The sequence below is a fragment of the Notamacropus eugenii genome, chromosome 5 (assembly GCF_028372415.1).
Source record: "Notamacropus eugenii isolate mMacEug1 chromosome 5, mMacEug1.pri_v2, whole genome shotgun sequence".
NCBI lineage: Eukaryota > Metazoa > Chordata > Mammalia > Diprotodontia > Macropodidae > Notamacropus > Notamacropus eugenii.
Genome location: NC_092876.1, coordinates 12091965 through 12113449, shown reverse-complemented (window position 1 = coordinate 12113449; position 21485 = coordinate 12091965). Strand labels below are relative to the sequence as shown.

The 21485-nt window shown below is 60.4% G+C and overlaps 4 protein-coding genes and 1 long non-coding RNA gene across 12 annotated transcripts; 2 read left to right on the top strand and 3 right to left on the bottom strand.

The window, feature by feature from the left end:
* Positions 1-350: 350 nt before the first annotated feature.
* LOC140503362 (uncharacterized) lies at positions 351-3580 on the bottom strand. Its single transcript, XR_011966782.1, has 2 exons — positions 2702-3580; positions 351-835 (listed from the first exon to the last, which is right to left on the bottom strand). It is a non-coding gene; the product is annotated as an uncharacterized lncRNA (long non-coding RNA).
* On the top strand, positions 3559-8410 carry MED25 (mediator complex subunit 25). 2 transcript variants are annotated; one of them, XM_072607253.1, is made up of 18 exons: positions 3561-3843; positions 3988-4033; positions 4147-4271; positions 4371-4469; positions 4839-4959; positions 5041-5197; positions 5510-5640; positions 5731-5818; positions 5935-6128; positions 6236-6367; positions 6446-6531; positions 6629-6686; positions 6888-6995; positions 7159-7377; positions 7467-7538; positions 7633-7866; positions 7998-8178; positions 8269-8410. In XM_072607253.1, the coding sequence occupies exons 1-18, from the start codon at positions 3575-3577 to the stop codon at positions 8367-8369; spliced, it is 2421 nt and encodes an 806-aa protein (XP_072463354.1). In that variant the 5' UTR covers positions 3561-3574; the 3' UTR covers positions 8370-8410. The 2 variants fall into 2 exon arrangements, with proteins under 2 accessions (XP_072463355.1, XP_072463354.1); XM_072607254.1 differs by lacking the exon at positions 7467-7538 and having other exon boundaries at positions 3559-3843.
* A 93-nt stretch (positions 8411-8503) lies between these two features.
* Positions 8504-11730, bottom strand: PNKP (polynucleotide kinase 3'-phosphatase). Its single transcript, XM_072607263.1, has 16 exons — positions 11586-11730; positions 11460-11506; positions 10908-11162; positions 10750-10829; positions 10619-10676; positions 10436-10543; positions 10276-10347; positions 10062-10110; positions 9902-9972; positions 9728-9820; positions 9543-9639; positions 9387-9448; positions 9052-9161; positions 8887-8974; positions 8737-8798; positions 8504-8663 (listed from the first exon to the last, which is right to left on the bottom strand). Exons 1-16 carry the CDS (start codon positions 11728-11730, stop codon positions 8543-8545), a joined length of 1518 nt encoding a protein of 505 aa, XP_072463364.1. The 3' UTR covers positions 8504-8542.
* A 204-nt stretch (positions 11731-11934) lies between these two features.
* AKT1S1 (AKT1 substrate 1) lies at positions 11935-15196 on the bottom strand. 6 transcript variants are annotated; one of them, XM_072607265.1, is made up of 5 exons: positions 15009-15196; positions 14065-14190; positions 13252-13649; positions 12919-13148; positions 11935-12793 (listed from the first exon to the last, which is right to left on the bottom strand). In XM_072607265.1, coding segments are annotated over exons 1-5 (900 nt in total). In that variant the 5' UTR covers positions 15011-15196; the 3' UTR covers positions 11935-12649. The 6 variants fall into 6 exon arrangements, with proteins under 6 accessions (XP_072463366.1, XP_072463369.1, XP_072463367.1 ...); XM_072607268.1 differs by lacking the exon at positions 15009-15196 and adding an exon at positions 14515-14597; XM_072607266.1 differs by lacking the exon at positions 14065-14190 and having other exon boundaries at positions 15009-15147.
* Positions 15197-15289: 93 nt separating this feature from the next.
* TBC1D17 (TBC1 domain family member 17) lies at positions 15290-21367 on the top strand. Of its 2 annotated transcripts, XM_072607255.1 has the most exons (17): positions 15290-15421; positions 15767-15868; positions 15980-16054; positions 16707-16830; positions 17481-17688; positions 17793-17904; positions 18063-18224; positions 18360-18488; positions 18572-18675; positions 18844-18938; positions 19022-19138; positions 19313-19413; positions 19504-19603; positions 20253-20350; positions 20429-20545; positions 20718-20804; positions 20948-21367. In XM_072607255.1, the coding sequence occupies exons 1-17, from the start codon at positions 15401-15403 to the stop codon at positions 21155-21157; spliced, it is 1962 nt and encodes a 653-aa protein (XP_072463356.1). In that variant the 5' UTR covers positions 15290-15400; the 3' UTR covers positions 21158-21367. The 2 variants fall into 2 exon arrangements, with proteins under 2 accessions (XP_072463356.1, XP_072463357.1); XM_072607256.1 differs by lacking the exon at positions 20948-21367 and having other exon boundaries at positions 20429-20573; positions 20718-20828.
* Positions 21368-21485: the final 118 nt, after the last annotated feature.

The window sequence follows — 21485 nt, the reverse complement described above, 5'->3', positions numbered from 1 at the left end:
TCTCTAATCTCCAGTCTCTTCCTATCCACTGGTTTCTTCTCTGATGCCTATAAATACTCCCATGAACATTCATTAAGTACCTACTATGTGTTGGGCACTCTGCTGGGCTACAATTAACAGAGAGATAGCACTGCAATTAAGAGGGATTACGTGTGATTTTAGTTGGGACTTGAAGGAAGTCTGAGAGCGATCCAGGTCTGGGGAGGTAGGATCTGGTCTACGGAACAGGCAGGAGGCTGATGTCACTTTACTAAAGAGTATGTATTGTGGAGTGAGGTGTAAGGGGAGTATAGGAGCAAGAGGGGACTGGGCTCTGAAGGGCTTTGAACACCAAATTATGTATTTGCTCACAGAGGCAACAGGAAGCTGCAGACCTTTATTGTGTATTGGGGGTGACATTGTTTGACCTGAACTTTGGGATAATCACGTTGGTGGCTGAATGGAGAATGGGTTGGAGTGGGGACCAACTGGAGGCAGGCAAGCCCACCTGTAGCCACGGCAATAATCCAGGCATGAGGTGACACCAGGGTCCGAACCAGGGGCCAAGTCAGAAGAAAGAAGGAAGTATATTAGAGATGCTGCAGAGATAAAATTGACAGGCCTTGGCACCATATTGTATATGAGGGTGGAGTAAGAGAGGTTGAGTCCAGGATGCCTCCTAGGTTGGGAACCTGAGGGACTGGAAGGATGGTGGCACCCTCTACAGCCACAGGCCTTGCAGGGGAAATAACTGAACAAACAAAGGTCTGAACTTCCCGAGCATTCCAAGGAAGTGATGCATAACTATTTCCCAACAAATTGGAACCAATCGCCTTCCTCAGCTTTGGCACTGTACCTTGAAAACAGGGAGACAGATTTGGATACATTAAAAACAATCAAATAATACCAATTAATTAAAATGAAACCACTAACCAGTATATAACATTAGGTCATCTGATTTCTAACTGGAGGAAAGAACACAGACTTTGCAAATTGAGAGGGGGAGAGTGAACTGGTGCAATTCCCTGAAATCAGAAAAAGGCATGTCCCTCTACCCTGCAAGTGTCTGTGTACAATCAAAGATACATGGAAACAATAACTAATCCATACAGGGTCTGTTTGCAGATAAGACATAGGGAGGGATTGCTTGAGATACACAACTCCTGGCATCAGTCTTTGAATCTGACTGGGTTTCTGGTCAGCATAACCTAGGTCCTTGGTTAAGGGTCTCTAAGCAGCAGGAAGAAGGGGTCCAGTTTCCCAGCCATGCAGGGCTAGGACCAAACAATACAAAACTGTTTTCCCTCAATTCCTACAATTGAATAAAATTTTCTCTCAACAAAGAAATTGCACTAGGCCCATAACTGAATAGAAAAGGAACTGAGCCAGCGCCAGACCCGAGTCACAAGATGAAGGGAGTGGTTCCCAGTGTGCTGCCCTGATCCTATCACAGGGTAGGTAGGGGGCTTCATTTGGATGTATTAAGTTTAAGATAGCTACTGGATCTCAGATGTGAGACTGGAGGGCAGTGGAGATACTGGGGCAGAAAAGGTAGATTTGAAAATCATCAGCATGAAGGTGGGAGCTGATGAGGCTATCGAGGGAAGTACTATAGAAGGAAAGGAGAAGAGGTCCTAGGGCAGAAGCCCAAGGGACACCTATGGTTAGAGGGTATGATATGGAAGAGGAGCCAACAAAAGAGGCAGAGGAGGGTTCAGAAAGGTAAGCGGGAAACCAGCAGGGAGTGGTGTTCTGAAAACCTAGAGAGAAGAGAGTGTCAAGGGAGAGAGAGTGACCAATAGTGTCCAAGGCTGCAGAAGTTGAGGACAATGAGAAAAGGCTGGCGGGTTTGGCAGCTAAGAGATCGTTGGTCACCTTGGAGAGAGTGGAGAGTGGAGTCCAGTGGAATGATGAGATCAGAAGCCAGACTGAAAGAGGTTAAGAAGGGAGAGCAGCAGTACACCTGTTGGAGATGCCTTTTCAAGGACTTTAGCTACAAAGGGCAGAAGAGATAACGGATGAGAATTAGCAGGGATGGATTGACTGAAGATTTTTCCAGGAGAGACATGGGTGTGCATATAAGCAGTAGGAAACAAGCCAATAGAAAGAGTGAGGATGATAGAGGGGACAATCTGTTGGAGGAGATGGAATGGAATAGGATTACTTGAAAAAGAGGGGTTAACTTTAGTAAGGAGCAAGGCCGCTTCATCATATGAGACTGGAAGGAGGAGAAAGCACCTGAACGATAGATGGGGAAGAGGGGAAAAGAGGGAGCTCATGTTGACTGGCCTCACTTGTGCAGGCAAAAAGGTGAAAAACAGTGGGAGAGCCAAGGCTGAAGCTTGTCTGGGTGTAACTGGTAATATTAGGGGGCAAGAGCAACAAGGTGAAATGGATTCATCAACAAGTCAAGATGGGGACAAAATGAGAGCGTGGCTAGGGCAGGGGAGATGGCCTAGGAGAGACTTGCAGGGCCGGGGGATTGGAAGTCCAGTGAGAATGAAGGATAAGGCTTATGGAAAAGAAGGCAGAGGGAGAGGTGAAGAGCCACTCGATTACGATCAGGTACAAGGATTGTGGAATTCTCGAATACTGAAGGGATGCATTTGTAGGGGTGTATGCGTGGCTGAGGCAGGGTAGCACAGCTCGAGGAGGGCATAAGTTGGGGCAGCACTCCACATGTCCTTGAGATGACTTCAGTAGGTACCATCTCTCTTGCTACCTGCAGTCCGACCTTTTTTGTCCTTTTCTCCTGAACTTCTTGAAGAAGCCGTCCGTACCCAATACTTGTATTTCTTCTCCTCTCCCTTCATTCTGTACCTTCTGTGATCTGGCTTCCAGCCGAAACAGGTCTCTCAGCCTGACTCAGTTTCACGGCGTTCTCAGGGGTCCCCCTTTGTGACGTCTTTCCCGGACCCCCTTCTTTTCTTCCTGGATGCTGTGTCACGGGTTAGCTTCTCCACCAGACGGTTCTCGGGTCTTCGGGCCTCATCCCTGTTAAGCCATCTCAGACATCTTGGACTCAGCATGCCCCCGACGTAGCCCTCAACCGTCCCCGCTTCCTAGGACCGCAGGCTTGCCCAGCCCATGCGTCTGGTCATCTTCTCTCTGCCCGGGGGGGTGGGGAGGATGGAGCTTCAGAAGTTCGGGCACCTGTTCCGGGCCACAGGGGGAAGACGAGGAGGCTGAAGCACGTGTGTGTGTCCGAGCGGGAGCGGAGGCGCGCGGCCGGCGGGGAGCGTCGGGGTGGAGTTGCCTAGCAACCGGCCAAGGACGCGAGAACGCGGGAGCCTAGCAACCACAGGGCGCGCACGCCCCGGGGAACGTCGGGCCCTGCGAGGGCGGCGCAGGGAGGACGCGTTGCCAGGCGACCGCCCTCCTCGGCGAGACTCTCGCCGGTTTGGGAGGGCATCGCGAGATGAGACGTTGCCGGGCGACCGCCCCCGGGGCGCGCTTCAGCGGCGGGCATCCGCCCAGCTCCAAGATGGCGACCGGCGAGCTGTGCCGTCACCCAGCAACCCTCTGCGTGAGAGGCCGCCCCTCCCGGCGATTGGCTTGTGGGGCCGGGCCTCCGCTCGGCCCGCCCCGCACCAACATGGCCGCCCCGCCTGCGTCATCAGGAGCGCGCCAGGAGCGGCGGCGCCTCGTCGAGGGTGCGGCCAGGGCTGCCGCGGCGACCACGGGAGGGGACCGAGGCGGCGGCGGCGGAGGCAGCCGCGCGGGGCTCGGGATGGTGCCCGGGGCCGAGGGGCCGGCCCGCGCCGGAGGCCTGGTGGCCGACGTGGTCTTCGTCATCGAGGGCACGGCCAACCTGGGTCCCTACTTCGAGGGGCTGCGGAAGCACTACCTGCTGCCGGCCATCGAGTGCGTGCGTGCGTGTGTGCGTGCGTGCGCGGCCCCGCCGGGACCCCTGCCCCTCCCCTCCCCGCGTGGGGCCCGCACCCCCTGACCCTTGACTCCTGACCGCTCCCTCGCGCTGCCCTGACCGCGCCTATTCTCGCTCGCTAGGTACTTCAATGGAGGTCCCCCGGCGGAGACCGACTTTGGAGGAGACGTGAGCGAGGGCCCCTGGGGGTGGGGACTAGGGGATCTGGAGGGACGGGGGCTCTGGGGGGGGCCGGGCTCGCGGGAGGTGAGCACGGCAGCTCCCCCCTGCTCTGTCCGCAGTACGGGGGCACGCAGTACAGCCTGGTGGTGTTCAACACCGTGGACTGCGCCCCCGAGTCCTACGTGCAGTGCCATGCGCCCACCAGCAGCGCGTACGAGTTTGTCACGTGGCTGGACGGCATCCAGTGAGTGCGGGGCGGGACGGGGACGGGAGGGGGCCGGGGGTTAGGGGAGCGGGGCCCCGGGCCGGAGGGGCAGCCCAGCTGGCTCCTGGCTCCCTGCAGGTTCATGGGAGGCGGCGGCGAGAGCTGCAGTCTCATAGCGGAGGGGCTGAGCACGGCCCTGCAGCTGTTCGATGACTTCAAGAAGATGCGCGAGCAGATGTGAGCGGGGGCGGGGCCCAGGACTGGGGGCGGGGGAAGGCTGGGCTGGGGGCGTGGCCCAGAGCTGGGGGCGGGGGAAGGCTGGACTGGGGGCGTGGCCCAGAGTTGGGGGCGTGGCAGGCTGGGCTGGGGAGCCAAGGTTGGGCTGGGGGCGGGGGGAAGGCTGGAGTGGGGGCGGGGCAGGCTGGGCTGGGGAGCCAGGGGTGGGACCCAGGGCTGAGGGCTAGGGAGGCTGGACTGGGGGCGGGGCCCAGAGTTGGGGGCGTGGCAGGCTGGGCTGGGGAGCCAAGGTTGGGCTGGGGGCGGGGCCCAGGCATGGGGGGACCCAGCTCCCCCGCTCCCTGGCTGAGCCCCCTTTTTCCTTCCCAGTGGCCAGACGCATCGGGTCTGCCTTCTCATCTGCAACTCTCCCCCATACCTGCTGCCGGCCGTGGAGAGCACCACGTACTCGGGCTACACCACCGAGAGCCTGGTGCAGAAGATCGGGGAGGTCTGTGGGGCAGTCGGACAGGGGGAGCCGCAGTGGGGGCCGCGCTGGGGGCCGACTCTGAGGGTCTCCTCCCTCCCACAGCGAGGCATCCACTTCTCCATTGTGTCCCCGCGGAAGCTGCCGGCCCTGCGGCTCTTGTTCGAGAAGGCGGCGCCGCCGGCGATCCTGGAGACGCAACCAGCGGATGTGAGCCAGGATCCACGGCACATGGTGCTGGTGCGAGGCCTGGTGCTGCCAGGTCGGTGCCAAGGAGCACAGTGGTAGGTGTGGGGGGGGCAGGACAGATGGCTTTGCCTGCTCCTGTGCTTGTCTGGTGGTGGCCCCATTCCTTGCATTAGCGACCAGGGACCCAGCTCCTTGGTGAGCTCCAAGATCTTCAGGAGCAGAAGGGGAACAAAGGGGAGCTTGGTTCTGGCTCAGCTGGGTCCTGACCCTGCGGGGGGTGGTGGGGTCCAAGGTGGGCAATGGCTTCTGGTCTGGGCCTAGCATCTGAGTGCTTTGCTAAAGTTGCTTGTTTTCCTCTGGCATTTCTGGCCCTACCACCCCTCAGTGGGTGGAGGTTCTGGCCCAGGCCCCCTCCAGTCCAAGCAGCCCGTGCCACTACCTCCAGCACCACCCCCTGGGACCTCCCTCTCGGCTGCACCCCCTCAGCCACTGCCTCCTGTTTCCCAGCCCTACCAGGTATGCAACAGGGTTATCTAGGAAAGAGGGGGTGAGGGGCTGGGTCTGGGGATAGTGGGGGCTCCCAGGGCTGTCTGCCCCTCCTTCCAGGTGTCCAGTAATCTCAGTGCAGCTCAGGTGGCTGCTCAAAATGCTGTGGATGCTGCCAAGAACCAGAAGGCAGGACTGGGCCCACGCTGTGAGTATTGAGGGAGGGGGGGCATTCTGGGTGGGGAAGAGGAGTCATCCGTGAGGGATGGACCCTCTGTAGGCACCCCAGGGCCCTGCTCTGCAACTTGTTTTCTCTCCTGGCAGTCTCACCCATCAACCCTCTGCAGACAGCGGCCCCAGGAGTGGGCCCCCCGTTCAGCCAGGCTCCAGCCCCTCCGCTCCCTCCTGGGCCCCCTGGGGCTCCCAAGCTGCCCCCAGCCTCCCAGCCTAGCCTGGTGGCAGCAGTTGCTCCTGGGTCTGGGCTGGCCTCTGCTACCCAGTCTGGAGGGCCCCCCATGGTACGTGCTTGCCCTATCTGAGCTCTCTGACACATACTATTCCCTCAGGGTCCCCTGTCCTGGGTTCTCTGTGGCTGACCCTCTGCTCTCCTGTTTCCTGTGAGCAGGCTGGCTCTGTGGCTGCGGCCGGGGTGAGTGGGCCAAGCCCGGCTCAGCTGGGGAGTTCCGCACTTGGGGCTGGGCAGCAGTCAGTCACCAACAAGGTCCTGGCATGGAGTGGTGTCCTTGAGTGGCAGGAGGTAGGTGGGTCTGGAGGAGAGGGGTGAGGCAGATGGGTAGGGAGGAGGGGCTCCCGTGACACTGCCTCTGCCTTCCAGAAACCCAAACCGGCCTCAGTGGATGCCAACACGAAGCTGACAAGGTCCCTGCCCTGCCAGGTCTATGTGAACCAGGGAGAGAACCTGTGAGTGTGGGGGGTGGTCTAGGTGGGGTAGAGGAGTGGAGGAGAGGCAGGAGGCAGGGGAGGGGTGAGAACCACAGATCTTCTCTGTTCTCTGCAGGAAGACAGAGCAGTGGCCCCAGAAGCTGATCATGCAGCTTATCCCACAGCAGCTGCTGGTGAGAGCAGGGCCTGGGGCTCCCCTTCTCCCTGAGCTGCAGGCCCACCCCAGGCCCCCTTGGGCCATGTTTCAACGGCCTCCGCTGGTCCCTGCTACCTGTCTGCCCTCGTCCCTTCTCTCAGCTTGTCTGTTCTGGTCCCTCTTCTTGGGGCCCCTCACCAACCCCTGCTGCACATATTCCTGTCTTTTTTTTTTGCAGACCACACTGGGTCCTCTCTTTAGAAATTCCAGAATGGTCCAGTTTCATTTCACCAACAAGGATCTGGAATCTCTCAAAGGCCTTTACCGAATCATGGGCAATGGCTTTGTAAGTGGGCCAGCTGTGGGCAGTGAGGAGTGGGGGATGGGCCACAGAGTGGCCTCTGCTCCTGAGCCCCGCCTGAGCTCTCTGGGTGGGGGTAGGGCCTCTACTCTTGGGCTTCTCTGAAGCCCCTGGGGTGGGGCCCCCCTGCTCTCCCCTTCTCTGGCAGGCTGGCTGCGTCCACTTTCACCATACGGCGCCCTGTGAGGTACGTGTGCTCATGCTGCTCTACTCCTCCAAGAAGAAAATCTTCATGGGGCTGATCCCCAATGACCAAAGTGGCTTCGTCAATGGCATCCGCCAGGTCATCACAAACCACAAGCAGGTGCAGCAACAGAAGTTGGAGCAGTTGCAGCAACAGCAGCCACCACCGCCACCACCTCGAGGGGTGAGTTTGCAGTGAGCCTCACTGAATGCGCCCTGGCATGCAGGGCTGGCTGGGAGGCCCAGCTTCTGATGACTTTTATTTCCCTACAGATGGGGGGACCACAGGCCCCACCTGGACTGGGCCCCCTCCTGGAGGAGCAGCAGCGGCCCCCCCAAAGCCTGGTGAGGCCAGAGCAGGGCTGAGGGCCCTGGATCCCCCACTTTGGTCCAGAGCGAGGCTTGGCTTGACCAACTGTATCTTTCAATCTCTTTCCAGCTCCAGCTCCGCCAGCCGCAGCCACAGCCCCCAGGCGGGGTAGGAGTAGGAGTGACTGGGACAGGTGGACAGCCGCAGCCTCCCCCTGGTGCTGCCCAACCCCCTCCAGGGGGACCCCCTCCTGGAGCTGCTCCTCCTGGAGCTGCCCCTCCAGGGCCTCTCCTGCGGCCTCAGAACCCGGGTGCCAACCCTCAGTTGCGGAGCCTCCTGCTGAACCCACCACCCCCACCACCAGTGAGAGAGCGCTACAGGCGGGGAGTTAGGGGCTGGCCAGGGTTTTGGGGGAGTGGGAGGGGGGGGTGGCCTTGTGTCTGGGGAAGGCCACAGCCCGTCATCGAGTCCTCTTGTGTCTTTCTATCCTCCAGCCCCAGACTGGGGGGCCGCCGCCCCAGGCTTCCCTCCACCACCTGCAGCCTCCAGGAGCCCCAACCCTGCTGCCTCCCCCCCACCAGGGCTTGGGCCAGCCACCCTTGGGCCCTCCCTTGTTGCACCCGCCACCTGCTCAGCCTTGGCCTGGACAGCTTCCCCCACGGGCCCCTCTGCCAGGTAAGGGCCCCCTCAGACTTGGTGGGGGGGAAGCTGTGGGTGCTGGAGCTGGAGTCTGACCCCCCACTCCCAACGTTTTCCTTTGTTCAGGTCAGATGCTCTTGAGTGGAGGCCCCAGGGGTCCAGTCCCCCAGCCCGGCCTGCAGCCCCCCAGCGTTATGGAGGAAGACATCCTGATGGACCTCATCTAAGATGGGTCCCCTCACCAATAAAGCTTCCTCATTTCCCCGCCTCCTACCTGGGCACTATTTTTGGCCCCAGCGTCTGGGCCTACATAGTCTGATAGGATGTGGCCAAGGAGGGGCAGGCAGACATGCAAGAGGGATGACATGAAAACTACTTTTATTAGGGGTGAAGGGGAGAGTCAACCCTCTGAGAATTGCCGGTACAGGGCTGCATGTTGGGCGTCCTTGAAATGTGGGCGAAATGGGATCTCCAGGATCTGTGAGAAGCCCTCTGTCAGAGATGGAGCAACAAACTGCTTCCTGGAGAGGAGGGAGTTTGAGGTTAGACAGGAGCCTCAAAGCCCCACTTCCAGCCCTGAGACCCAGGCACTACCTGTAGCTGAACATGACCATGTCAGACACTGGAGGGTGGGGGGAGCCGATCATCTCTCTGAACTGGGGGGAAAAGTGACAGGGTCATAAAGTCAGAGGGTTGGGGTCAGAGAGCCCAGGATCATGGCCAAAGGTACCAGCCCCTCCTCACCCGGTTGTTGTGTCGGGCCAGATCCAGTGAAGCCGTGAAATGGAAACATCTACAGGGGACTCCAGCATCCTTGGCACATGAGATATACCTGCCGAGGTCAGGGGGAAGTTGGGAGGGCTCTATGTGGCTCTCTCCTGCCTTACTCTCTCATGTCCCCCTCAGTACCTGGCCCGGCTTGCAGGGTCAGGGTTGGTGTTGTCCACCACAGCTCGGCCCCCAGCCTTCAGGGCCTCAGCACAAACAGCCACACATTTCTGCCAAGAGCCCAGTGTGTCCTAGGGGAAAGTGATGGGGATTAAGCCTCAGCTCAGAACCTGACCTTCCCTCTCTTTAGCTGATTAGGGACATGGAGATGCACAGAACAATCCCTTTGCCTCAAGTGTCCCTGGCTGCCAACTAGAAACAAGACTCCTGTTCCCACAAGCTACATGAAGCCTCCGCTAAATGGGAGGTGTCCCAGCAGTGGGGGATTGGGCTGGCCCATCCAGTCCCATATGTACCCTGTTTGCATAGACGTAGCCAGCTGACACCAGGTGTTCCTGGAGAAAAGTTGACTTCCCAGCTGTGGGAAGAGATAGGGCAGAGAGATGAGGGATGGAGCTGGGTCTGGGGAAGGGTAACAGAGGTTGGGTGACAGAAGTCAAAGGCTGTCTCACCCGCTGGGAAGCCAACGGCAATGATGATCTCGGGGCCTGGACCCACAAGAGGCCCAGCAGGTGGCAGGCACAAGGGCCCTGTGGGGCTCAGAGTTCTCTGCAGGAAATTGGGGAGGAATGAGACCAGGCCCCATAAAAGGCTCCCATGTGTCTCCACCTCCCATCCAGAGCTCCCCAGACCTCACCGGGTCAAAGTCTGGGAGCGTGAAGGGGGCTGGAGCCCAATTCAAGAAAAACTCTTCGGGAGTTGAGAAGCGCAGGCCAAGGTTCAAGGCAAACTGAGAGAGAAAGCAGAATGAGAAAGTAGATCCCCCCAGACCGCAGTCTTAGGCAGGAGCTGGGGAGATAGGAGCCCTCACCAACCGGTCCCCACAAGAGAAGTCCTTTTTCTTCCGGTCTGGAGCCCAGTTGGCTGGACGTCCTGCAGCATCTGAAAATGGGGCTGGCCTCAGTTCCTCTGCCTCAGAAAGAGATGCCCCTCAAGCCTCTCACCTCCTCCCAAACTGCTCCTGACCTCACCTCCCACGTAGATGCTGTCTGCCAAGGAAATGGGGACTCTGTCGTTGGCCTGAGAGAAGCAAGATCAGAGATGCTGGGAAGAAGGGGAAGCGGGAAATACCCAGAGCTGATGAAAGCAGAAGGGAAGCAGGGCTGGGTCCCAGGGACATGGGGGCTGAGACCCCCAGAAACAGGCAGCTCCTCCCCTCCCACTCCAAAGGCAGCCCAGAGGCACCTGCTCACACAAGTGATCCCACATGCCTGTCACTGGTTTGCGGTAAATCCCCGCGCGTGTGGCCACCAGCACCTGCAAAGGGAAAGGGACACGGCAAGGGCAGGTAAGACCTCCAGACAGAGGCTGCCACCCGCTGCTCCGTAACGTGCTTCGTGCCCACCTGGAAATGAGCCCCCAGGGCTGACAGCACAGCCTCCACCTTGGCCTGGAAGTCTTGGGGCCGCAGCCGGCCTCGCCCGATGCCCAGCTGGTTGGTGAAGATGACGAGCTGTGGTCAAGGCAGGAGGGGAGGTCACTGGGGTCCTCGGCTCAGCCCCGCCACCCCCAGCTCTCCGGCCCCTACCTTGTACCCATCGGCCTCAAGCTCCTGGAGCCGCTTCGGGATCCCCGGGAAAAGGATCCTGGGGGGAAGGAGGAGGAGATGGCACCGGAGGGGCACCCCCTGCCGGGACCCTCCCCAGGCTGCGGCCTCACCTCCAGTCCTCGGGGCCAGTGGGGAAGACCTTCCCGGAGCGGGTTGTGATGAGGGTCCCGTCCAGGTCGAAGCAGGCCACCTAGGGGGGCAAAGCCGCCTGGTGTGGGACCTGCCGGGCACAGGCGGAGCCCCCCGGGCCGCCGGGCGGGGCGCTCACCTTCTCCCGGGCCTGGGCTCCGGGATCCGTGAACAGCAGCAGGGCCCCGAGCTCCTGCCAGCCGTGGGGGCCCTGGGGGCCGCGGGCCCGCTTGGGGGGGGGCGCCTCCTCCTGCGCCTCCGGAGGCCCCGCGGTCCTCAGCAGCGTTAGCGGGTACCGGCCGTTCACCAGCAGCAGCGTCTCCCCGACGGCCAGCGGAGCTCGGGAGCCGGGGCTCAGCTGGGTGCCCCCGGCCTTGGAGGGGTTCACGCCCAGCTGGGAGGGGGAGGGGAGAGGGCGGGGCCCCGCTGGTCAGGCCCCGCCCCCACGGCTGCCAGCCCGCCCTGCTGGGGCGGGAGAGCGGAGCCCCGCCCACCAGGCCCTACCCCGCCCCCACGGCTGCCAGCCCGCCCTGCTGGGGAGCGGGGGAGCCCCGCCCATCAGGCCCTACCCCGCCCCCCGCGGCTGCCAGCGTGCCCAGGGCATGCGTCCCACAACAGGAAACCCAACGAGCCGCTCTCCGGCCGACCCGATCCCTCCCTCCAGCCCCCCCACCCCCCGCCACGCTGTTACCTGCGTCACCATCACGACCTGAGACGCGGGGTCCACGTGCAGCTCCACTGGTGGGGGAGGGGAAGATGAGGTCCCGCCCGCTCGATGCCCAGGCCCCGCCCCCACCCCGCCGCGCTGGTTCCCCACCTTGGCTGCGCGAGCACTTCCGGTCGGTGACTCGAGTCTGTGGTCCCCGACCCAGCACGAGACTGCGGCCGGCAGGGGGTAAGGGGATCGGGGGCGGACCCCCAGGAGGGCTGTGCAGCCACAGGGAGGGTTCCGACGTGGCCATGCCTACCACCCCTGCACTGTGCCGGCTTCAGGACCGCCACCGGAAGTCCCGCCTATCCCGTCAGAGCGCGGCCGGAAAAAGGAAGGCTGGGCTCGTATGCGAGGCCTATTTCAATTTGACCCGCCCCTTTCCTTCTAGTGGGGCGAGGCCGCGCCCACTCCCGGAATCCCACCCCAGCCCCTTCCCAGAGAGCGGAGGCCACGGTCAAAGTCAAACTCTTTATTCGTAGGCGTTCCCCCTGCCCCTTCCCACCCTCCCAGGGGCGGGCAGGGCCCTTTAAGGCATGTGTGGGAACAGAGGATTAGCAAGCCCCCGAGGGCGAGGGGTAGCTGATCGGCTAAACCCTTCCCAGGAACAGGCCAATAAGGGGTGGGTAGCGTCATCGGATAGGGACTAATGCAACTGGGCCATCCCTGAGGTGGGGCGGAACCAGAACAGGGCGGCTGTAGTGTCGAGAATAGGGGCTTCTCCGTAGTAAAGTCTTTCCCCGAACAGCGGGAGCCACTGGCAGTTCAGGCATTGATTGGATCCTCCTTAAAGGGGAGGACCCAAAAGAACTAAGGCTGCGGTTGGCCAAGGGGACAACACAAGGGCCATACGAGGAGCTGATTGGATGCCCCCGCACCCTCCCCTAAAGGATGCTCCGGGAAAAGAGCCTGGGATTGGCCAGGGCCTGTGGAGGAGTGGAATTAAGAGGAAACTCGGGGAGTCGATTGGATACTTCCATTACCCTCCCCCAACGCACGGGAAGAGCAAGAAAAACGGAGCCCCAGAGAAAGGGAGGGTGGGGCAAAGAACGGATCCGGGATTGGCCAGGTCTGGACGTGCCAGGGGCGGGGCCAGAGGGCAGGGAATGGGGGTGGGGGAAGAAGGAAGAAAAAGGATAGGCGAAAGGGGAGGCGCAGACAGGCGCCCCCCCTCAATATTTCCGCTTGAGCTTCTGAAAGTCACTGGTGTTGAGGCGGGGCCGGGGTAGGTCTCCGAACACCTGGGAGCCTTCGGCCTCGCGCAGAACCAGGGCCTGCATGCTGGCCGCAATGCGCTCAAGGTCCGGGGAGGAGGGCTGTGGGCAGGGGGCAGCTGGTCAGCCAGGGCTACTCAGGGTCCCCTCCCTGCAGATCGAACCGCCCCCACCCCCCACCCCCCACCCCCCACCCCCCACCCCCCACCATGTCCACCGTCACTCACGGGCCCGTTCTCCTCATCCGAAGACCTGGTCTCCGTTCTCTTGTCCTTGAAGCCCCATACTGGCACGGAAACCGGCAGGGACTTGGCATACTGCTGGGGGACCTGGCTCACACACGGAGGGCCGGCTGGTGCCTCTTCGCTCAGGCTCCCGTCATCGGTGCTCTCAGGGTCAGATTCACAGAATGGGGGCAAGTCCTCGTGGGCAGTGTCTTCGTCCATCACAAAGAGGCCTGAAGGAGGGTGGGGGGTCTTGGTTCCCAGTTCTGACCTCCCAGGCTTCCATCCGGCAGAGCTTCCCTCTGCACCCACTCCCTCCTTCTGGCTCCTTCTTACCTCCGTCATCTCCCAGTCCTAGCCTGCTCCCTGAAGTCTCTGTTTCTGTCTCCTCCTCGTCCTCATTGCCGTCCTCCTGCTCCTTCTTGTCTTCTTGCCTCCGAGGATGGGGAGAGCTCCTTGGGCTAGGGGCCTGGGGCTCCGGTGCAGGGCGTGGTGCAGGGGGCCTGGCAGCCGCGGCCCGGTGGGCCTGTGCTATGTCATGTAAGCAGCGCCTGGCAGCTTCTGCCAGGGCGCCCCGGCCATGGGCTGCGTAGGCACAGGGGCCTGGCCGTGGTGGGGGCGGGGGTGCAGCTGTCAGCAGCACCAGCTCCGTACCTGTCTGTGCCCGAAAACGCTCTGCTGCCCCCACCACGGCTTCCCATAGCTCCTCAGGACGCCCAGATGCCATCCACGCCCTGGTGAGAGAAAAGAGAGTGACTCAGGTGGAAGCCGCGCATAGTGGCCCCCCCACTCACACACTTACACACACCTTAACAGAGAAGGGGACTGAAAAAGCTTGAAGAGGCTGTTTAGTGCAATGCCCTTCTTTGACAGAAAAGGCCCCAAAAGCCCAGAGAAGACCCTGGCCGGGCCGTCACCCTGTCTCTGCAGAGGCTTGTACAGAAGTCCCGACAGACACCGCCATGGGGGGAGCAACCGAGGTTACAAAGCGGTAGGTCTCACGCCGGTTCTAGGGCCGGTGACATAGAACGCCCGAGGGGAGGGATCTGGGGGCAGGGATAATCCAGGGGGATTAATGGGAGGAGGGAAAAGGCCGCAGAGTCCGGAATTGCATCCAGGTTTCCACCTAAGAGAGGATCCCCTCCACACCTGCCACCAGTTCCCCCAGTTTGGGCATGGAACAGTTGCTCAGCTCCGCCCTCCACGTGGGAAAACAGGAAGTCCTGCCCCTTGTGGGCGGGGCAAGGAGTTCCGAGGTACGAAGTAGCCCCAACCCTGTGGGGAGAGGAAAGAGGAAATCACCCCTCCTCCCCCTTCGCCCCGCCTCCCCACTCCCCAAAGAGGAAAACGGATGTCCCGCCTCCCAGGGGTTGGGAAAGCTAACGTCGAAAGCCGCCTTCTCGAAGAGAAGGCTGAAACCGGAAGTCCCGCCCTTGCGTGGGAGGGGGCACGCCAGGAGCCGGACCCCAGACCACCCCCCTCCGCTCCCCCATCATCCCGACATAGGTTACGGGCTTGGATCGGAGAAGTTCTGGAGTGAGCGCGGGGCCTCGGCCCCCTCTCTCCACGCGAGGATGGCTGCGCTGTCAGCTCGCTTACCTCGGCCGGGCTCCTGTCTCCCTGCCTCCCTCCCCGCCAGCCTTCGGTCCTCCCCAGGCGTCCGCGCCGCAGCCGCTCACGTGCTTGCGGCCAGCATGGCGGGCCTGGCGCCCTCACAGGGCATGGCGGCCTCGGCGTCATTTCCGCCCGGCGCCAGCCTCGCCGAAGCGCTCGCGACTCGCGGTCGGCGCGTCTCTGCAGCCTACCCTCGTTCTGCAAGGAGGGGCCCACCTGACCTGCCCTTAAACATCATGGCGGCCGCGCGGCTTCACGCCCCGCCCCTTGCCGAGGTCCATGGCGCTTCCGCCACAGACCTTATCCCTGAGGGGGCCGCTCCGCCTCCTGCCCGCGAGCATGGCCAGGTACAACCACGTCCTCGCCCCGGGGGCCCGCGACACCACGGCCCCGGCCGCTGCCTTCCTCCGGGTGACTCCCGCTCCGCTTCCCTTCCTCCCCCCACTTCCTTGCACGGAAGTGGTATGCCCCGCACTAACATGGCGCTCACAGCGCTGCGCAGCTCGCTTCTTTGAACGATGGCAGCACCGCTGCGGCATCCCTAAAAATCCAGGCGGAAAAGGTGGGGCTCTCGCGGTGGGGCGAGGCTTGGCAACTTCCGTCTTTGTTTACTTCTTGCTGGGAGCCCGCATGACGCGCCGGCGCACTGCCCAGTCTCAGCACCGCCCCCCCCATTGCATCTGCGCAGAACGCATTTGTTACTCTTCTCCCTCTTCTATTAGTGGTTTGATCCGCTGACGGCCGAAGGAACAAGCGGACGCTACCATTTTACTCCCATCGAGGGGAGGTTCGTCCCGCCGGATGTGACGTAAGGAATTTGTCTCCGGAGGCGGAGCGAGCTAGGGGTGTGGCCTCGGCCCCAGCTGCGACTATGGAGGAAGCTGGCTACCGGGTAAGAGGTGGCGGAGAACCTAAGAGGCCTCCTGTTTGACCTTTCCTTCCGTCCTTTAGGAACCTGGGTCCTGCCCTTCTCTGACCCTTCCCCACTACCCTTCTGGCCCCCGATCTCTTAGCGCACGCGTCTCCCTCGGCCTCGAATCCTCGGTAAAGCGTCAGCTGCGCTGATCTTTCTGCGCATGCGCCCCTGCTCAGGTACCGCCCTTGGGCGGAACTGCTTCCTCACTTCTGGCTGTGCGCATGCTACCCACCCGCCCCCGGGCACCCGCCTCCCCCTTTTGCCCGCTTCTGTGCACGTGTGCAGGCTCCTGCTGAGCCTCAGCCTCATCCCCACCTGTAGGTGGTTTTCGAGAAGGGCGGAGTATACCTGCACACGAGCGCCAGGGGGCGGCACCAGGACCCGGGCTCGCTCATCGCTGGCGTACTGCGCCTGCTCGAGAAGGTGGGTTCCCAGCAAGTGGGCGTGGCTTGGGCCGTGGGGGCGGCCTCGGGCTAGCTGGGCGGGGCAGCCCTGGGTCTCCCATTTCTTCTCTTTGTCCTTCCCTCCCCCCAGGACAATGACGTCATCCTGCATTGGGCCCCAGTGGAAGAGGCCGGAGACTCCTCCCACGTGGTTTTCTCTAGGAAGGTGGGCACCCCGCCCCCCCAGGGTCTTCTTCCTGGGGTCTCGATGTGTTCGGTTTCTCCTCCCCCTCCGTGTCTGGGGGGCGTGCCCCCCAAATCAGGCTGGAAAGTTCTGGCCCCCCACCCGCGTGTTCAGTCTCCCTTTCCCCACGACCCTCCCATCCTATCTCGGGGTGTGTTGGCGTGCACCTCCCCTCACACAGTTGGATCGCCCCTTTCCTCTGGGAATATGTGGGGCCCCCCGTATATCTAGGTCTCTGCTGTGCATTTGGGGCTCCCTCCCCAGGAGTTTTCAGGGCCTCCCATACATCTAGGTCTCTGTTATCTCAGGGCATGTCTAGGGGCCCCTCCCCAGGATATATGCAGCCTTCACAAATTCAGATATCCCCTCTCCTCCAGGGTATGTTCAGGGCCCCACCCCCTTGTGCTGTCTCAGATCAGTCTGTTCCCCTTTAGGGGGCTCAGTGTCTACTTGTCAAACCCACGGTGACAGGGTCAGAAAATCTGGACTCAAATTGATGTTTGGGGTTTTGACTTTTTGGTCCCATTTTTACCCATTGGTGTAATAGGGTTGGGTCACCTTGTTCCAGGGGTGGGTTCTATAAATGCTAGGGCAGACCCAGGATCCAAGATTTTACTATTTCATTTTCCCTCAGGAGCCTAGTGGGGGAGACCCCTGTCCATCAGAGGAAGAACCTACCTTTGACCCTGGCTATGAACCCGATTGGGCTGTGATCAGCACTGTGCGGTCCCGGCCCCGGCCCCCTGAACCTGACCCAGGTAAGTCCATTAGTCCCTAGCCCGATAGGACCTAGGGTGGGGAATGGCCTGGACTTGGGCCCTGACCCAAGGACATTGAGAACAGAGATGGGAGAAGATATATAAGGAAAGCGTTCTGGATTGGAGGGCTTGAGCTGGGTTTCAGAGGCTAGGGGTGAGAGAAGTGGAAAAGAGTCCTAGTTCCTGAGGCAAGTGGCAAGATCACCACGCGGGGCAGGACCAGACAGCCTAGGTCTCTGTTTGGGGATAGGATCACGGGTGGGGGAGATTCTGTCTGAACAGCAGTCCCCAAAGTAGGGGAATGACCATGTGAAGGGCATGGAGGAAGCAGAGCGATTAATGAAAGAACAGAAAGGGAGGATGGCGGCAAAGCATTAGTGATGATGGTGGTGGTGGGGTGGTGGCTCCAGACTTGGCAATTAGGGGACCATTGACCACCTGCAAGGGGGTAGAGTGTTTTCAGCCAGGGTTTGGGGGCAAAAGCAATATTGTAAAAGTTTGGAAAGCATTGGTGGTAAGGAAATAGAGGCAGAAGGTACAGATAGTCCTTTCTAGAAATCGGACCGTGCCAGGTAGGAGAGGGCAGGAGGCCCTCCAGGAGTCATAGAGGAAGGAGAGATGGGTGAGAGCCTCTTGCTCCCTCCCTCCAGCTGCAGGGTCGGGCAGCTCCCGGGGTCCCTGGGCCTTCTCAGTGAGCCTGGGGGAACTGAAGTCGATACGGCGCTCCAAGCCAGGCCTAGGCTGGGCCTATCTGGTGCTGGTGACCCAGGCGGGCGGCTCCCTGCCAGCTCTCCACTTCCACCGGGGGGGCACGCGGGCCCTGCTGCGGGTCCTCAGCCGATACCTGCTGCTGGCCAGGTCAGTTGGCACCAGGTGCCCCTTGTGTCCCACCTCTCCTCAGCCCCCCACCCCCAACGTGTACCCATCCTTCATCTTTCCTTTTTTTCTCTGCTGGGCCCCAGCTCTCCCCAGGATTCGCGCCTCTACCTCGTCTTCCCTCACGACTCTTCTGCTCTCTCCCACTCTTTCCATCATCTTCAGCTCTTTGATGACGACAGTTCCAATGTGGTGTCTGTGAGTCTCTGGTCTGAAGGCTGGAGGGGGCCCCCCTGGGCCTGGGCGAAACAGGGAGGAGGGAAGAGCATTCCCTGGGGTAGGAAGAGAGGGGGTCTGTATTGAGGGGAGTGGGAGGGAGGCACACTATCACCTTCCCTCTTTTATCCTTTCTTCAGCGTTTTCTCCAGGATCCTTATGCAGCCACCTTTGGTGGTTTCTCACGGGTGACCAACTTTTTTCGAGGAGCCCTTCAGCCTCCCCCTGATGGCCCCCCTGCCCGCTGTCCTGAGGCCCTTGAGGATGAGGAGCCAGAGCCTGGCTTTGAGGTCATCTCCTGTGTGAGTACCTGAGGGTCAAAGTCAGGTGTGACCCAGGGTGGATGGTCTCTGAGTAGCTCTGGATGTCCTGAGAGGAGGTAGGGGGGTGAATCATGGCTTCAGATCACCATCTCTCCCCATGTGGGGTCAGTGCAGGTGCAGCTGGGGCCCCGGCCTGTGGTTTCCCGGGGACAGCCGGTGACAGAGGACATATGGGCCAGCCACGTGGGCCCAGATGGGCGCCTTCAGAATGTTGGGGAGCTCAAGGCTCAGATCTTTGCAGGGGTGAGTGGGCTAGGGTGCCTGCAGGGAATGAGGGAAGGGGATGGCAATGCAGCCATTTGTGTGACCACTTTGTATCTTCTTAGGGTTTGTGCCCCTCTTTGAGGAGGGAGGCCTGGAAGTTTCTTCTTGGTTATCTCAACTGGGAGGGCTCAACTGAGGAGCACAAGGTCCACATCTATAAGAAAACGTGAGTGAAAGAGCCCTCTGACCCCAAGTCATCCAAGAGAGCCCTGTCCCGGAGCCCTGGCCTTGAGAGACTTCCAGTTGTTGGTGGCTGGGGGACAAGGCCTGATTGTGATGGTGGTCTGCTGCTGACCTCTTCCCCTCTTCCTAACCCCTTTCCCGGTGGCATCAGGGATGAGTATTTCCGTATGAAGCTGCAGTGGAAGTCAGTGAGCCCTGAGCAGGAGAGGAGGAACTCGTTGCTTCATGGCTATCGCAGCCTCATTGGTCAGTGCTGTACACATGGGTCAATGGGGATGACCTGAGGTAAGGGTTGCTCCAACCTGAGTTTCTGTTTCCCTTTCCTGAAGAGCGCGACGTGAGCCGTACTGACCGCAGCAACAAGTTCTACGAGGGACCTGGGAGTCCAGGCCTGGGCCTGCTGAATGACATTCTCCTCACCTACTGCATGTATCACTTTGACCTCGGTGAGAGCGGGATGGGCATCTCTGTGGGATGGGTGGGAGCTGGTGGTACAAAAGCCTGGGTGGAAGATGATCCATCAAGAACTCCCCAAATGGCAGACTTTGGGCACACAGGAAGTAAGGGAACTTGTGGTATCCATCAGCAGCTCACATCCTACCCCTTGTCCATGCTCCTAGGTTACGTCCAGGGCATGAGCGATCTTCTCTCTCCCATCCTCTATGTCACACAAAGTGAGGTCGATGCCTTTTGGTGTTTCTGTGGCTTCATGGAGCTTGTGGTGAGAGGGGAGTTTTGGGGTCTTGCCACTAGGCTAGGGGTACAGTGATGGGCTCTACGATGATCTTGCCTTCAAACATTTTACTTCTAGCACGGAAACTTTGAGGAGAGTCAGGAGACAATGAAGCGTCAGCTTGGCCAACTCCTGCTGCTGTTGCGAGTCCTGGATCCTCCGCTCTGTGATTTCCTGGGTAATCGTGTCTGCTGATGGTCCAGGAGTCTTGGCCAGAGTAGAAGGGTTCTAGTCAGACAGTGGCTAACCACCCTTCCTCTATGTATAGAGAAACCAGAAGAGTTGGTGTGCAACAAAACGTGAAGGATAAAAAACCCCTAAGTACAAGTGTCTTCATTCTTCACTAGTTTTCACTGGTTCCCTCCTGGTTTGCCTTAACCCAACTCAAGTTTCCATCATAGCTTCTGTGTGTGCTCTGGGCAGGGCAGGGTCCAGGATCACTTAAACCCTTCCTTTAATCGTGACCTTTTGGCTGCTGGTCCAGTCGTTTTCACAGACTCTCCTACACGTTGTTAGGTGACTTCTCAGGTCTTTTCCAGTCCTTCTTCTGTCTCTGTAGGTAGAATGAGCTCATCCTTTTCTTGCTTATTTAAGGACTCTTCTCTTGGGCTTTACAGTTTGATGGTATGAGGTCTGTTTGGCTTGATTTGAAATGAAGCCCCTGTGGCAGCCATGTGTGTCTCCCTTCCCTGAGGACCTGCCCTGGACCTCCCAATGAGGCTGCCCTTTAGGAGCCCTACTCTAAGGAGAAGTGGGGGGAGCCCTGGGACCCAGGGCTTGTGACCCCAGGCACTAAGGTCAAGGGCTTTGTCCTCTCCTCCAATCAGATTCCCAGGACTCCGGTTCTCTTTGCTTCTGTTTTCGCTGGCTGCTCATCTGGTTCAAGCGTGAATTCCCATTCCCTGACATCCTCCGTTTGTGGGAGGTGAGTGGAGGCCTCCTCTGGGAGAGAGAAGGCACATTAGGGGGAAGAGCCCAACTGAGACCTCTGTCCCCATCCCAGGTGCTGTGGACTGGGCTCCCAGGCCCCAACCTGCACCTGTTGGTGGCCTGCGCCATCCTTGACATGGAGAGAGATGCGCTCATGCTCTCTGGCTTTGGCTCCAACGAGATCCTCAAAGTGAGGGGACCCCCACCCCTTCCCTGAGGTAGCCCTTGGGAACATCCCTTCCCTGAGCACTCCAACAGGGCCAGCCACTCCCAGCCACCCTGGTCCATGGGCCGCTCCCCCCCCACCCCTGGGGTAGCCTCTGAGAATGTCCCCTTCCTGAGGCTACTCTGTCTGCTCTTAGCACATTAATGAACTCACCATGAAGCTGAGTGTGGAAGATGTCCTGACCCGGGCCCAAGCATTGTATATGCAGCTGACGGCCTGTCAGGTGAGATCCTGACTTTCCCTGCCCTCACCCCTATCCTTTCCCACCCCATTTCCTGCTTATTTCCTAGTCCAGTGTCCTGAGACCTGCCCCAAACCCTGCCATAGTCCCTCCCCCCTCACTCTGGCCTCTGCCTCTCCCCCCAGGAGCTGCCCCCCAACGTGCAGGAGATCCTGGGCCTGAGCCCGGCCCCAGCTTCCACCCCAGGCAGCCCCTCCCCCACAGGCTCGCCCCTGCCCCTGTCCCCCACCCCAGTGCCCGAAGCCCCATCCTCTGTTTCGGGGGCTCCTTCTCCCACTCCCCAGCCCGACAGCAGCCTGGAGATCCTGCCTGAGGACTCAGGGCCAGACCCCTGAGTGGTCCTCGCTGACTCTGCCTCCCATGTTTCCCGCACAGGCACTTTAGCCCTCCCTCCTCCTTGTCCATCACCAAAGCTCTGGCCCTTCTCCTCAGCCCTCTGACCTGGGGGGGGCACCTCTTCACCAGACTGGTGTGGGTGAGCATGGGTCTTGCCCTCCCATCTTGGGAGGGCACTTTTTTCCACCCATTAAACGGGGTCACTTTGATGCTGGTGTCAGCCTTGTGTTGTGAGCAGCTGGGTTTCCCCCTTTCCACAGGAGGGGCACCAGGGAGCTAGCTCTGGGGAGGACACACAGGACCCAAGGGGCCGTGGGGCGCTGCATG